General features: G+C 45.0%; 1 protein-coding gene across 1 annotated transcript; it reads right to left on the reverse strand.

Annotated features, from left to right (window-relative positions):
• Positions 1 to 85: 85 nt before the first annotated feature.
• LOC120042586 lies at positions 86 to 11,261 on the reverse strand (the record flags this gene model as incomplete). Its single annotated transcript, XM_038987409.1, has 8 exons — positions 86 to 160; positions 225 to 334; positions 463 to 546; positions 1,094 to 1,363; positions 3,667 to 3,912; positions 4,237 to 4,671; positions 10,818 to 10,908; positions 11,053 to 11,261. Coding segments are annotated over 7 exons (1,399 nt in total), but the record flags the coding sequence as incomplete, so codon positions are not given.
• Positions 11,262 to 13,232: the final 1,971 nt, after the last annotated feature.

Consider the following 13,232-nt stretch of genomic DNA (forward strand, 5'->3'; position numbering starts at 1 on the left):
TTGTTAGATATTAGGATTGTTGTGGAATTGTTTGATATTACCTGTTAGATAATGCTGCACTGTCGGATCTAGAAGCATAAGCATTTCGCTACACTTGCAATAACATCTGCTAACCATGTGTATGTAACCAATAACATTTTATTTGGATTTGGACTAAGACCTGACAGCCATCTCTTCCTGGACCAAGACCTAACAGCCATCTCTTCCTCTTCCTGGACTAAGACCTAACAGCCATCTCTTCCTCTTCCTGGACTAAGACCTGATGTTTAATCAGATCTCAAACCTCTCCTCTGTCAGGAAAGCGGTTCTGTTCATGATTCTGTTGTTGAAGAGTCTGTAGAGAAAACATACATTATTATTATTTTAATGTTATTATTATCCTCTAATAGTTGCCCCGAGCAACATACACACCCATATGATCTCACACACACATGCTCTGCTCACCGTCACACACACCCTTACCGTACGGTGTGTATTGAAGTGTTGGTAGAGACCAGTTGGAGTATTCTGTCAGTCAGAGCATCAGTGATGTAATTGTGGCTCAGGCTGAGAGAGAGAGAGAGAGAGAGAGAGAGAGAGAGAGGGAGGGAGAGGGAGAGAGGGACAGAGAAAGAGAGAGACACACAGAGAGAGGGAGAGACAGGGAGAGAGATCGGACATTATCATGTAGTGACATACACACAGCCTTCTACAAATAACCTTGTGGGGACATACAATTCAGACCCTTAATTAAAAACCTAACCCTAAACATAACCCTAGATCCTAATCCTAAACCTAAACATAGATCCTAATCCTCTACCTAATTCTAACCCTAACACTAATTCTAACCTTAATCCTAAACCCTCTAGAAATAGCATTTGACCTTGTGGGGACCAACAGAATGTCCTCAGTTGGTCAATTTCTTGTGTGTTTACTGCTGGTCCCCACAAGTATAGTTTAAAACGTCCACACACACATTTCCACACACACACACACACACACACACACACACACACACACACACACACACACACACACACACACACACACACACACACACACACACACACACACACACACACACACACACACACACACACTGAAAGCCACTCACTCCAGGACTTGTACTTTATGCAGGTGTGTGATCAGGGGCTGTAGGTGGTGGTCTGTGAGTTGACAGTGGCTGAGGTCCAGTTTTGACAGACCCTCTGAGTGTTCCAGAACCAGGGCCAGAGATCCACAGACCTTCTGGTCCAGCCTGGTCTCACTGAGGTCCAGCTCCCCATCCAGGGCTCTGCACAGGGACTCTGTGTGCCTCAGCAGCCCCTCTTCAATCCCCTCACACACAAGGTCCAGCAGCTGAAGTAGCAGAGCTTTGCTGGGGCTGAGAGGACAAGAAGCAGAGACAACATCATGACACAGAGTAGGTTTAACAAAACTTTATATTTTTTAAATCCTTAATCTTGACACTACAGGGGGTGCTGTTTCAACTTGGACATTTATCGTTCCCAAATTAAACTGCCTCGTACTCAATTCTTGCTCGTACAATATGCATATTATTATTACTATTGGATAGAAAACAATCTCTAGTTTCTAAAACCGTTTGAATTATGTCTGTGGGTGAACCAGAACTCTTTCTGCAGCGAAATCCATGACAGGAACTGCGAAGGTCTGAAAACGAGGCTCTGTTCTCAGATCAGTTTAAAGCTCTGTATGTATCCTATGGGTCGACATGAACTGCACCCGCCTTCCCCTGGATGTCAGTAACCAATGAGAAGTGGAATGGAGTGTCTACGTAGTTCTCAGAGCTTATAAAAGGCCAAGGAACGAAGTGAGCTCTCTTTTCGTCGTTCGTCATTGCGCAAAGCAAGACCTCAAGATGGCATTTTGAAACGCTCAGTTATCGGCCTTAGCTATATCCGTCTGTAATTTAATTCGATATAGGTGTTAGAAACATCATAACGAAGTTATTTTAAACCGAGTTATATCAGTTTATGCGAGTATATTGCTATTTTCGGAATTTCCTTAGTATTGCGTTTTGGGGATTTGGGCATGTTGTGGCCACATAGCTATTGTTAGCTGCTAATTCCGAAGTTGAAGACGACGTTTTACAACCAAGCAACGATTCTTTTGGACAAAGGACACCTTGCCCAAGATTCTGATGGAAGCTCGTCCAAAAGTAAGAGCTATTTATGATGTTATTCCGTATTTATGTGGAAAAATGTAAACGCATTTGTCTGCCATTATTGCGGCACTAGTCTGGCTGTAACGCACACTGTATGTCTAGTAACGTTAATTTTAAAAATCTAACTCAGCGGTTGCATTAATAACTAATGCATCTTTCATTTGCTGTCCAACCTGTATTTTTTAGTCAATCTAATCGATAAATAATCGTAAACTTAGGTGCCTTTCCAAGATGGCGCCGGCCAGGATGCATGACCTGTTGCCACTGATCACATTGTGTAACCACGATTTGTGCTGCTAAATATGCACATTTTCGAACAAAACCTATATGCATTGTGTAATATGATGTTACAGGACTGTCATCTGATGAAGTATATCAAGGTTAGTCCAAAATTATATATCTTTTGCTGTATTGTTACGATCGCTAACCTGTGCTGCTGGTAAATTGCTTGTGTTTCTGGCTATTGTGCTAAGCTAATATAGTGCTATATTGTGTTTTCGCTGTAAAACACTTAAAAAATCTGACATATTGGCTGGATTCACAAGATGTTGGGCTTTCATTTGCTGTACGCTGTGTATTTTTCAGAAATGTTTTAAGATGAGTAATTAGGTATTTGACGTTGGTCTCTGTAATTATTCTGGCAGCTTCGGCACTATTTCAGATTGCAGCTGCAATGTAGAACTGTGATTTATACCTGAAATATGCATATTTTTCAAAAAAAACATATGCTATACAATAAATATGTTATCAGACTGTCATCTTATGAAGTTGTTTCTTGGTTAGTGGCTATATATATCTTTATTTGGTCGAATTAGTGATAGCTACTGATGGAGTAAAAAACTGGTGGAGTAAAAAAAGTGGTGTCTTTTGCTAACGTGGTTAGCTAATAGATTTACATATTGTGTCTTCCCTGTAAAACATTTTAAAAATCAGAAATGATGGCTGGATTCACAAGATGTGTATCTTTCATCTGGTGTCTTGGACTTGTGATTTAATGATATTTAGATGCTAGTATTTACTTGTGACGCTATGCTAGGCTATGCTAGTCAGCTTTTTTACTGTGGGGGGTGCTCCCGGATCTGGCTTTGGGAGGAATTAGAGGTTAAACACTGAATTATTTTAAAATAGGCCATCGTCACTGTCAACAGTGAATGATAAATCTTCACGTTTTAAGTGAACAGTCCACTCTGTCCAGTCACTGTCTCTACTGTCATAGATCTGTCTGATGGAGGACATTACAAAGCTGGAACTGGACCTGAACCAACATGGAGAATGGATTGTTGTGGTTATGTCAAGGTTTTATAAAGGATAACTCACACAGCAACAACCGTCTGGATAGGACATTAATAATTAAAGTCTATAAATATTGAATAAAGATCTCCCACCTCTTGAATAAAACCCTAATGATAATACAGAGGATAACTCAGAACAACATGTCACTGGATACAAATAGTTATTTTCTTCTTTCCAGAAAGTCTGATCAGAGAAAGAAGTTCTCCCACCTCTTGAGAGTAACCCTTCCCAGAAAGGGGAGAAGATCTGAGATGTTCTTCTCTAGAAACCTGTTCTTCCTGAGGTCCACAGTGATGTTGTGGGTTGAATGCTGCAGCAGAGAGAGAAGCACTTCCCAGTCCAGCCTGCAGGAGGTCAGGTCTCCACCAACCTTCTCCAGGAACCACTGAGTCAAGTCCTTGTCCTGAGCTTCATACACAACTACAGTCAGCTGTTGCAGAATGCCTGAGTTCGGTCTAGGAGGTAGGAACATACAGGAAGTCAGAAATATGAAGAAAAACACGTGACATTTGGTTTAATAGATTAGATACTCTGAATATAAACGTTCAGGTTTAATGTTACAAGACTTTTCTATGATAAAATTCAAAAGATTTCTAAAAGACAAAATTCTAGCATTACAAAATTAGTAATGCAACATTACTTATGTCAGGAAATCCGCAGATAAATGATAAATGTTACCAGATTCCCCAACACTTGAGGATTTATATGTCAAATGTTTCTACAAGATAATAACCACTAGCATTACATAATCACTAACCACCACACATGTTCAGACTCACCTCAGCTGTGAGATGTAGGGCAGACACTGAAGGAAACTCCTCACTTTACTCTCTTCAACTGACCAGCCGCTCAGCTTTACTGGTTTCTTCTCTGGTTGGAGTTTCAGCACTTCTAGGAGGAGGGAGGCCTTTCTCTTTCTGAGGTCTATGGACCAGACTGCAGGACTGGCTGACTGGTAAACTGGCTGCAATGCTGGAAGGACACTCCTGCCTGTTTGAGTCTCATAGTCCTTCACATATGAGAACAGATCCAGCAGGAAATCACTGTGTTTAGAAGTGTCTCCATTGAGAAAAGGAAAGGTGCTGTAAGTACACAATGATGATACCAGCTTCAGTGTCTTCTCTCCTGTCTGCTCCTCCCACTCTGCTGCTTGAGACAGGAGATCCACCAGGACCTTGATCTGCTTTGAGGGATCAGACCCCCATGGACAGAAACTGCAACAAGGACAGTAACAGCTGATTCAGACATGGATGAACACATGAAACCAGTCATAGTTAAAGATGTATGAAGTAGTTATACATTTACATAATGTGATTTGGTTATATGTTAAAGTATTTAATTTTAGAGACGTTCACATGATTTATCTGTGACATTTAGTAATGCAACATTAGTTATGTCAGGAAATGGGCTGATAAATGTTCCCAGATTCACCAACATGTGTAGTTTTATACGGAGCCTTCACCGTGTGCTGCCACTTTGCATCAGCAGTCAGAAAGGAGACTCTCTGGGGGGCAGTTTGATAGTGTGTGATGCTGCAGAATTCTTCATTACTTTCCCTATTCCCTCTATCTCTCTCTCTCTCTCTCTTTCTCTATCTTCCCTCTCTCTCTCTTCGCTCTTCCCTCTTGCATATTCCCTCTGTCTCTCGTCATCTCTTCCCTCTCTCTCTCTTCTCTTTCTTCCCTCTTCCCTCTCTCTCTTCTCTCTCTCTCTCTCTCTCTCTCTCTCTCTCTCTCTCTCTCTCTCTCTCTCTCTCTCTCTCTCTCTCTCTCTCTCTCTCTCTCTCTCTTTCTCTCTCTCTCTCTCTCTCTCTCTCTCTCTCTCTTTCTCTTCCCTCTCTCACTCTTCCCTCTTCCTTCTCTCTTCCCTCTTGCTCTTTTGCTTCTCTCTCTTCCATCTCTCTTTCTCTTCCCTCTCTCTCTTTCTCTTCCCTCACTTCCCTCTCTCATTCTCTTCCCTATTCTCTCTCTTCCCTCGTCTTTCTCTTCCCTCTTCTATCTCTTCCCTCTCTCTCTTTCTCTTCCAATCTCTTTCTCTTCCCTCTCTTTCCTCTCTATCTCTTTCTCTTCCCTCTCTCTTTCTATCCCCTCTCTCTCTCTTTAGCTCTTCTCTCTATCTCCCCCTCTCTCTCTTCCCTCTCTTTCTCTTTCATCTTCCCTCTCTCTCGTCTCTCTCTCTCTTCCATCTTCCCTCTCTCTCTTCCCTCTCTCTTCCTTCTTGCTCCTTCTCTTCCCTCTTTCTATCCCCTCGCTCTCTTTCTCTTCCCTCTCTCTCTTTCTCTTCCCTCTCTCTTCCCTCCCCCTCTCTCTCTCTCTCTCTTTCTCTTCTCACTCTCGATCTTCCCTCTCTCTCTCTTCGCTCTTCCCTCTCTCTCTTCCCTCTTCCATATTCCCTCTGTCTATCGTCATCTCTTCCCTCTCTCTCTTCTCTTTCTTCCCTCTTCGCTCTTCCCTCTCTTCTCTTCCCTCTCTTCTCTTCCCTCTCTTCCCTCTCTTCTCTTTCTTCCCTCTTCCCTCTATCCCTCTCTCTCTCTCCCTCTCTCTCTCTCTTTCTCTTCTCACTCTCTATCCTCTCTCTCTCCATCTTCCCCCTCTCTTTCTCTTCCCTCTCTCGCTCTTCCCTCTTCCCTCTCTCTTCCCTCTTGCTCTTTCTCTTCCCTCTCTCTCTCTCTTCCATCTCTCTTTCTCTTCCTCTCTCTCTTTCTCTTCCCTCACTCTTTCTCTTCCCTCTCTTTCATTCCTCTTCCTCTTTCCACTCTCTTTCTATGTCCTCTGTCCTCTCTCTTCCCTCCTCCATCTCTCTCTCCCTCCTTCATATTCCTTCTGTCTCTCTTCCCTCTCTTTCTCTCTCCCTCTCTTCACTTTTTCTCCCTCTCCCTCTCTCTTCATCTCTCTCTTCCCTATTTCTCTCTTCCCTCTCTCTCTCACTCTTCCCTATCTCTCTCTCTCTTCTCTCTCTCATCCCTCTTCTATCTCTCTCTTCCCTCTATCTCTCTCTTCTCTCTCTCTCTCTCTCTCTCTCTCTCTTCACTCTTTCCCTCTTCCCTCTTCTCCCTCTTACCCTATCTGTTTCTCTTCCCTCTCTCTCATCTGTATTCTCTCTCTTCCCCCTATCTTTCCTCTTCTCCCTCTCTCTCTCTCTTCCCTCTCTCTTCCATCTCTCTCTTCCTTCTCTCTCTTCCCTGTCTTCCCTCTTCTCTCTCTTCCCTCTTCTCTCTCTCTCTTCCTTCTCTCTTCACTCTCTCTTCCCTCTCTCTTTCTCTTCCCTCTCTTCCCTCTTCTCTCTTTTCCCTCTTCTCTCTTTTCCCTCTCTGTTTCTCGTCCCTCTCTCTCATCCCATTTCTCTCTCTCCCCTCTCTTCCCTCTATCTTCCCTCTCTTCCCTCTCCTCCCTCTCTTCGATCTCTTCCCTCTCTCTTCCCTCTCTCTTCCTTCTCTCCCTTACCTCTTCTCTCTTCCCCTCTCTTTTTCTCTCCCCTCTTTCTCTTCCCTATCTCTATCTCTTCACTCTCTCTCCATCTCCCTTCCTTCTCTCGCTTACCTCTTCTCTCTTCCCTCTCTCTCTTCCTTCTCTATCTTCCCTCTCTCTTCCCTCTTCTCTCTCTCTCCCCTCTTCTCTTCCCTCTCTTTTTTGCTCTTCCCTCTCTTTTTTGCTCTTCCCTCTCTTCCCTCTCTCTTGCCTCCTCTCTGTCTCTCATCCCTCTTCTCTCTCTTCCCTCTATCTTCCCTCTTCTCCCTCTCGCTCTCTTCCCTCTCTCTCTCTTCACTCTTTCTCTCTTCCCTCTTCTCCCCTCTTCCCCTCTCTGTTTCTCTTCCCTCTCTCTCTTTGTCTTCCCTCACTTCCCTCTCTCATTCTCTTCACTATTCTCTCTCTTCCCTCGTCTTTCTCGTCCCTCTTCTCTCTCTTCGCTCTCTCTCTTTCTCTTCCAATCTCTTTATCTTCCCTCTCTTTCCTCTCTCTTTCTCTTCCCTCTCTCTTTCTATTCCCTCTTTCTCTCTTTAGCTCTTCTCTCTATCTTCCCCCTCTCTCTCTTCCGTCTCTCTCTCTTCCATCTTCCCTCTCTCTCTTCTCTCTCTCTTCCATCTTCCCTCTTCTCTCTCTCTCTCTTCCCTCTCTCTTCCTTCTTGCTCCTTCTCTTCCCTCTTTCTTCCATCTCTCTTTCTATTCCCTCTCTCTCTTTCTCTTCCCTCTCTCTCATCCCATTTCTCTCTCATCCCTCTATCTTCCCTCTCTCTTCCCTCTCTCTTCCTTCTCTCCCTTACCTCTTCTCTCCTCCCCTCTCTTTTCTCTTCCCTCTCTCTCTTCCCTATCTCTATCTCTTCACCCTCTCTCCATCTCCCTTCCTTCTCTCGCTTACCACTTCTCTCTTCCCCCTCTCTATCTCTCTCTTCCCTCTCTCTATTCCTTCTCTATCTTCCCTCTCTCTTCCCTCTTCTCTCTCTCCACTCTTCTCTTCCCTCTCTTTTTCTTCCCTCTCTCTTTTTCTCTTCCCTCTCTTCCCTCTCTCTCTCACTCTTCCCTATCTCTCTCTCTCTTCTCTCTCTCATCCCTCTTCTATCTCTCTCTTCCCTCTATCTCTCTCTTCTCTCTCTCTCTCTCTCTCTCTCTCTCTTCACTCTTTCCCTCTTCCCTCTTCTCCCTCTTACCCTATCTGTTTCTCTTCCCTCTCTCTCATCTGTATTCTCTCTCTTCCCCCTATCTTTCCTCTTCTCCCTCTCTCTCTCTCTTCCCTCTCTCTTCCATCTCTCTCTTCCCTCTCTCTCTTCCCTGTCTTCCCTCTTCTCTCTCTTCCCTCTTCTCTCTCTCTCTTCCTTCTCTCTTCACTCTCTCTTCCCTCTCTCTTTCTCTTCCCTCTCTTCCCTCTTCTCTCTTTTCCCTCTTCTCTCTTTTCCCTCTCTGTTTCTCGTCCCTCTCTCTCATCCCATTTCTCTCTCTCCCCTCTCTTCCCTCTATCTTCCCTCTCTTCCCTCTCCTCCCTCTCTTCGATCTCTTCCCTCTCTCTTCCCTCTCTCTTCCTTCTCTCCCTTACCTCTTCTCTCTTCCCCTCTCTTTTTCTCTCCCCTCTTTCTCTTCCCTATCTCTATCTCTTCACTCTCTCTCCATCTCCCTTCCTTCTCTCGCTTACCTCTTCTCTCTTCCCTCTCTCTCTTCCTTCTCTATCTTCCCTCTCTCTTCCCTCTTCTCTCTCTCTCCCCTCTTCTCTTCCCTCTCTTTTTTGCTCTTCCCTCTCTTTTTTGCTCTTCCCTCTCTTCCCTCTCTCTTGCCTCCTCTCTGTCTCTCATCCCTCTTCTCTCTCTTCCCTCTATCTTCCCTCTTCTCCCTCTCGCTCTCTTCCCTCTCGCTCTCTTCCCTCTCGCTCTCTTCCCTCTTCTCCCCTCTTCCCCTCTCTGTTTCTCTTCCCTCTCTCTCTTTGTCTTCCCTCACTTCCCTCTCTCATTCTCTTCACTATTCTCTCTCTTCCCTCGTCTTTCTCGTCCCTCTTCTCTCTCTTCGCTCTCTCTCTTTCTCTTCCAATCTCTTTATCTTCCCTCTCTTTCCTCTCTCTTTCTCTTCCCTCTCTCTTTCTATTCCCTCTTTCTCTCTTTAGCTCTTCTCTCTATCTTCCCCCTCTCTCTCTTCCGTCTCTCTCTCTTCCATCTTCCCTCTCTCTCTTCTCTCTCTCTTCCATCTTCCCTCTTCTCTCTCTCTCTCTTCCCTCTCTCTTCCTTCTTGCTCCTTCTCTTCCCTCTTTCTTCCATCTCTCTTTCTATTCCCTCTCTCTCTTTCTCTTCCCTCTCTCTCATCCCATTTCTCTCTCTTCCCTCTATCTTCCCTCTCTCTTCCCTCTCTCTTCCTTCTCTCCCTTACCTCTTCTCTCCTCCCCTCTCTTTTCTCTTCCCTCTCTCTCTTCCCTATCTCTATCTCTTCACCCTCTCTCCATCTCCCTTCCTTCTCTCGCTTACCACTTCTCTCTTCCCCCTCTCTATCTCTCTCTTCCCTGTCTCTATTCCTTCTCTATCTTCCCTCTCTCTTCCCTCTTCTCTCTCTCCACTCTTCTCTTCCCTCTCTTTTTCTTCCCTCTCTCTTTTTCTCTTCCCTCTCTTCCCTCTCTCTCTTTCCTCCTCTCTGTTTCTCTTCCGTCTCTCATCCCTCTTCCCTCTATCTTCCCTCTTCTCCCTCTCGCTCTCTTCCCTCTCTCTCTCGTCACTCTTTCTCTCTTCCCTCTTCTCCCCTCTTCCCCTCTCTGTTTCTCTTCCCTCTCTCTTTTTCTCTTTCTGCAGCATTTTAGAGCATGTCAAATTCGTGATGGTAAATGCCCATTGAAACATATTGCAAATGGACAGCCATGCACCTGGTGATCAGAATGTGTTACCAGGAGCACATTTTAAAAATTGTTTTTAATGCCTTTAGGTGGGTGCAAGGGGTCCATGGCTGGGTAGGGAGCCCAACCAATAGGGGGTGCCCCTGGTCATTTTGGATGCTTTTCAAAAAATCTTTAAAAAATGACAGAGTCCCACTTCTCTCTTATTGCACCCCAGAGCGATGGAGAGGAACCACTATCACTGCCCGGCCATCCTGAGTTCAACAGGCCAGTCAATTAGGCATTTCTGCAGCATTTTAGAGCATGTCAAATTCGTGATGGTAAATGCCCATTGAAACATATTGCAAATGGTCTGTACATTTGCAATGTTTTTAATGAAAGATTGACCATCACCAAATGGACATGCTGGAATCAACAGCATCAAAAATGTCAAATAGACCTTCTAGGTTGATTCAGGACTTAAAGGGAGGTGGCTTGCCAGTTTATTGTGTCTTGTTATTTGAACTGTATTGGTGTGGTACTAATGACATGTGGCCCAGAAGATTGTGGACATTTTAAGGCCTTTGTTTGTCTATGACCCCCCACCATTCATACCCTCTGCACTCCTCCACTGGGAGGTAATACAGATTACTGCAAATCCTATAATGTTGATGACTGGGTTCTTTCTTGTAAATTGTTTTCATGAAGTTGCCGTTAAATTGCTCTGCCATCATTATTGTATGAGGTATTATTGGTGAGGTTACCCCTGTGCTGAGATGGGTGTTTTATATGGTGTATCTTATCCTTTCTCTCCACTGGCTATCTGGCTAACAGGCTACACTCTAGACAGTCTCTTCTGCTGATGTGTGTGTGTCTGGTAGTGGGTCTCTCTCTTTCCTACTCTTTTCCTTTCAGCAGGGTTAATACCTGCCTGGCGCCCGAACAAAATCTTTACCTTTACCCCTCTCTAACAATACTGCTACAAAATTTACCACAACAAAGTTTTATATGTCACATGTTTCTACAAGATAATAACCACATGCATCACAAATCACTAACCACCACACATGTTCAGACTCACCTCAGATGTGAGATGTAGGGCAGACAATGAAGGAAACTCCTCACTTCACTCTCTTCATCTGACCAGTCCTTCAGCTCCACTGGTTTCTTCTCTGGTTGGAGTTTCAGCACTTCTAGGAGGAGGGAGTCCTTTCTCTCTGAGAGGTCTATGAACCAGACTGCAGGAGCTGACTGGTAAACTGGCTGTAATGCTGGAAGGACACTCCTGTCTGTTTGAGTCTCATAGTCCTTCACACGTGAGTACAGATCCAGCAGGAAAACACTCTGTTTAGAATTGTCTCTGTAAATGTCTCCATTGAGAAAAGGAAAGGTGCTGTAAGTACACACTGATGATACCAGCTTCAGTGTCTTCTCTCCTGTCTGCTCCTCCCACTCTGCTGCTTGAGACAGGAGATCCACCAGGAACTTGATCTGCTTTGAGGGATCAGACCTCCGTGGATAGAAACTGCAACAAGGACAGTAACAGCTGATTCAGACATGTTATTTTATTTTATTTTTTTATTTCACCTTTATTTAACCAGGTAGGCTAGTTGAGAACAAGTTCTCATTTGCAACTGCGACCTGGCCAAGATAAAGCATAGCAGTGTGAACAGACAACACAGAGTTACACATGGAGTAAACTATAAACAAGTCAATAACATGGTAGAAAAAGGAGAATCTATATACAATGTGTGCAAAAGGCATGAGGTAGGCAATAAATCGAATAATTACAATTTAGCAGATTAACATTGGAGTGATAAATCGTCAGATGATCATGTGCAAGAAGAGATACTGGTGTGCAAAAGAGCAGAAAAGTAAATAAATAAAAGCAGTATGGGGGGTGAGGTAGGTAAATTGGGTGGGTAGTTTACAGATGGACTATGTACAGCTGCAGCGATCGGTTAGCTGCTCGGATAGCAGATTTTTAAAGTTGTTGAGGGAGATAAAAGTCTCCAACTTCAGGGATTTTTGCAATTCGTTCCAGTCGCATGCAGCAGAGAACTGGAAGGAGAGGCGTCCAAATGAGGTTTTGGCTTTAGGGATGATCAGTGAGATACACCTGCTGGAGCGCGTGCTGCGGGTGGGTGTAGCCATCGTGACCAGTGAACTGAGATAAGGCGGCACTTTACCTAGCATAGCCTTGTAGATGACCTGGAGCCAGTGGGTCTGACGACGAACATGTAGCGAGGGCCAGCCGACTAGGGCATACAGGTCGCAGTGGTGGGTCGTATAAGGTGCTTTAGTAACAAAACGAATGGCACTGTGATAAACTGCATCCAGTTTGCTGAGTAGAGTATTGGAAGCTATTTTGTAGATGACATCGCCGAAGTCGAGGATCGGTAGGATAGTCAGTTTTACTAGGGTAAGTTTGGCGGCGTGAGTGAAGGAGGCTTTGTTGCGGAATAGAAAGCCGATTCTTGCTTTTTTTTTTTTTTTTTTTTGATTTTGGATTGGAGATGTTTGATATGAGTCTGGAAGGAGAGTTTGCAGTCTAGCCAGACACCTAGGTACTTATAGATGTCCACATATTCTAGGTCGGAACCGTCCAGGGTGGTGATGCTAGTCGGGCGTGCGGGTGCAGGCAGCGAACGGTTGAAAAGCATGCATTTGGTTTTACTAGCGTTTAAGAGCAGTTGGAGGCCACGGAAGGAGTGTTGTATGGCATTGAAGCTCGTTTGGAGGTTAGATAGCACAGTGTCCAAGGAAGGGCCGGAAGTATATAGAATGGTGTCGTCTGCGTAGAGGTGGATCAGGGAATCGCCCGCAGCAAGAGCAACATCATTGATGTATACAGAGAAAAGAGTCGGCCCGAGAATTGAACCCTGTGGTACCCCCATAGAGACTGCCAGAGGACCGGACAACATGCCCTCCGATTTGACACACTGAACTCTGTCTGCAAAGTAGTTGGTGAACCAGGCAAGGCAGTCATTAGAAAAACCGAGGCTACTGAGTCTGCCGATAAGAATATGGTGATTGACAGAGTCGAAAGCCTTGGCCAGGTCGATGAAGACGGCTGCACAGTAATGTCTTTTATCGATGGCGGTTATGATATCGTTTAGTACCTTGAGCGTGGCTGAGGTGCACCCGTGACCGGCTCGGAAACCGGATTGCACAGCGGAGAAGGTACGGTGGGATTCGAGATGGTCAGTGATCTGTTTGTTGACTTGGCTTTCGAAGACCTTAGATAGGCAGGGCAGGATGGATATAGGTCTGTAACAGTTTGGGTCCAGGGTGTCACCCCCTTTGAAGAGGGGGATGACCGCGGCAGCTTTCCAATCCTTGGGGATCTCCGATGATACGAAGGAGAGGTTGAACAGGCTGGTAATAGGGGGTGCGACAATGGCGGCGGACAGTTTCAGAAATAGCGGGTCCAGATTGTCAAGCCCAGCTGATTTGTATGGGTCCAGGTTTTCCAGCTCTTTCAGAACATCTGCTA

The sequence above is a fragment of the Salvelinus namaycush genome, unplaced genomic scaffold (genome assembly GCF_016432855.1).
Source record: "Salvelinus namaycush isolate Seneca unplaced genomic scaffold, SaNama_1.0 Scaffold721, whole genome shotgun sequence".
Lineage (NCBI taxonomy): Eukaryota > Metazoa > Chordata > Actinopteri > Salmoniformes > Salmonidae > Salvelinus > Salvelinus namaycush.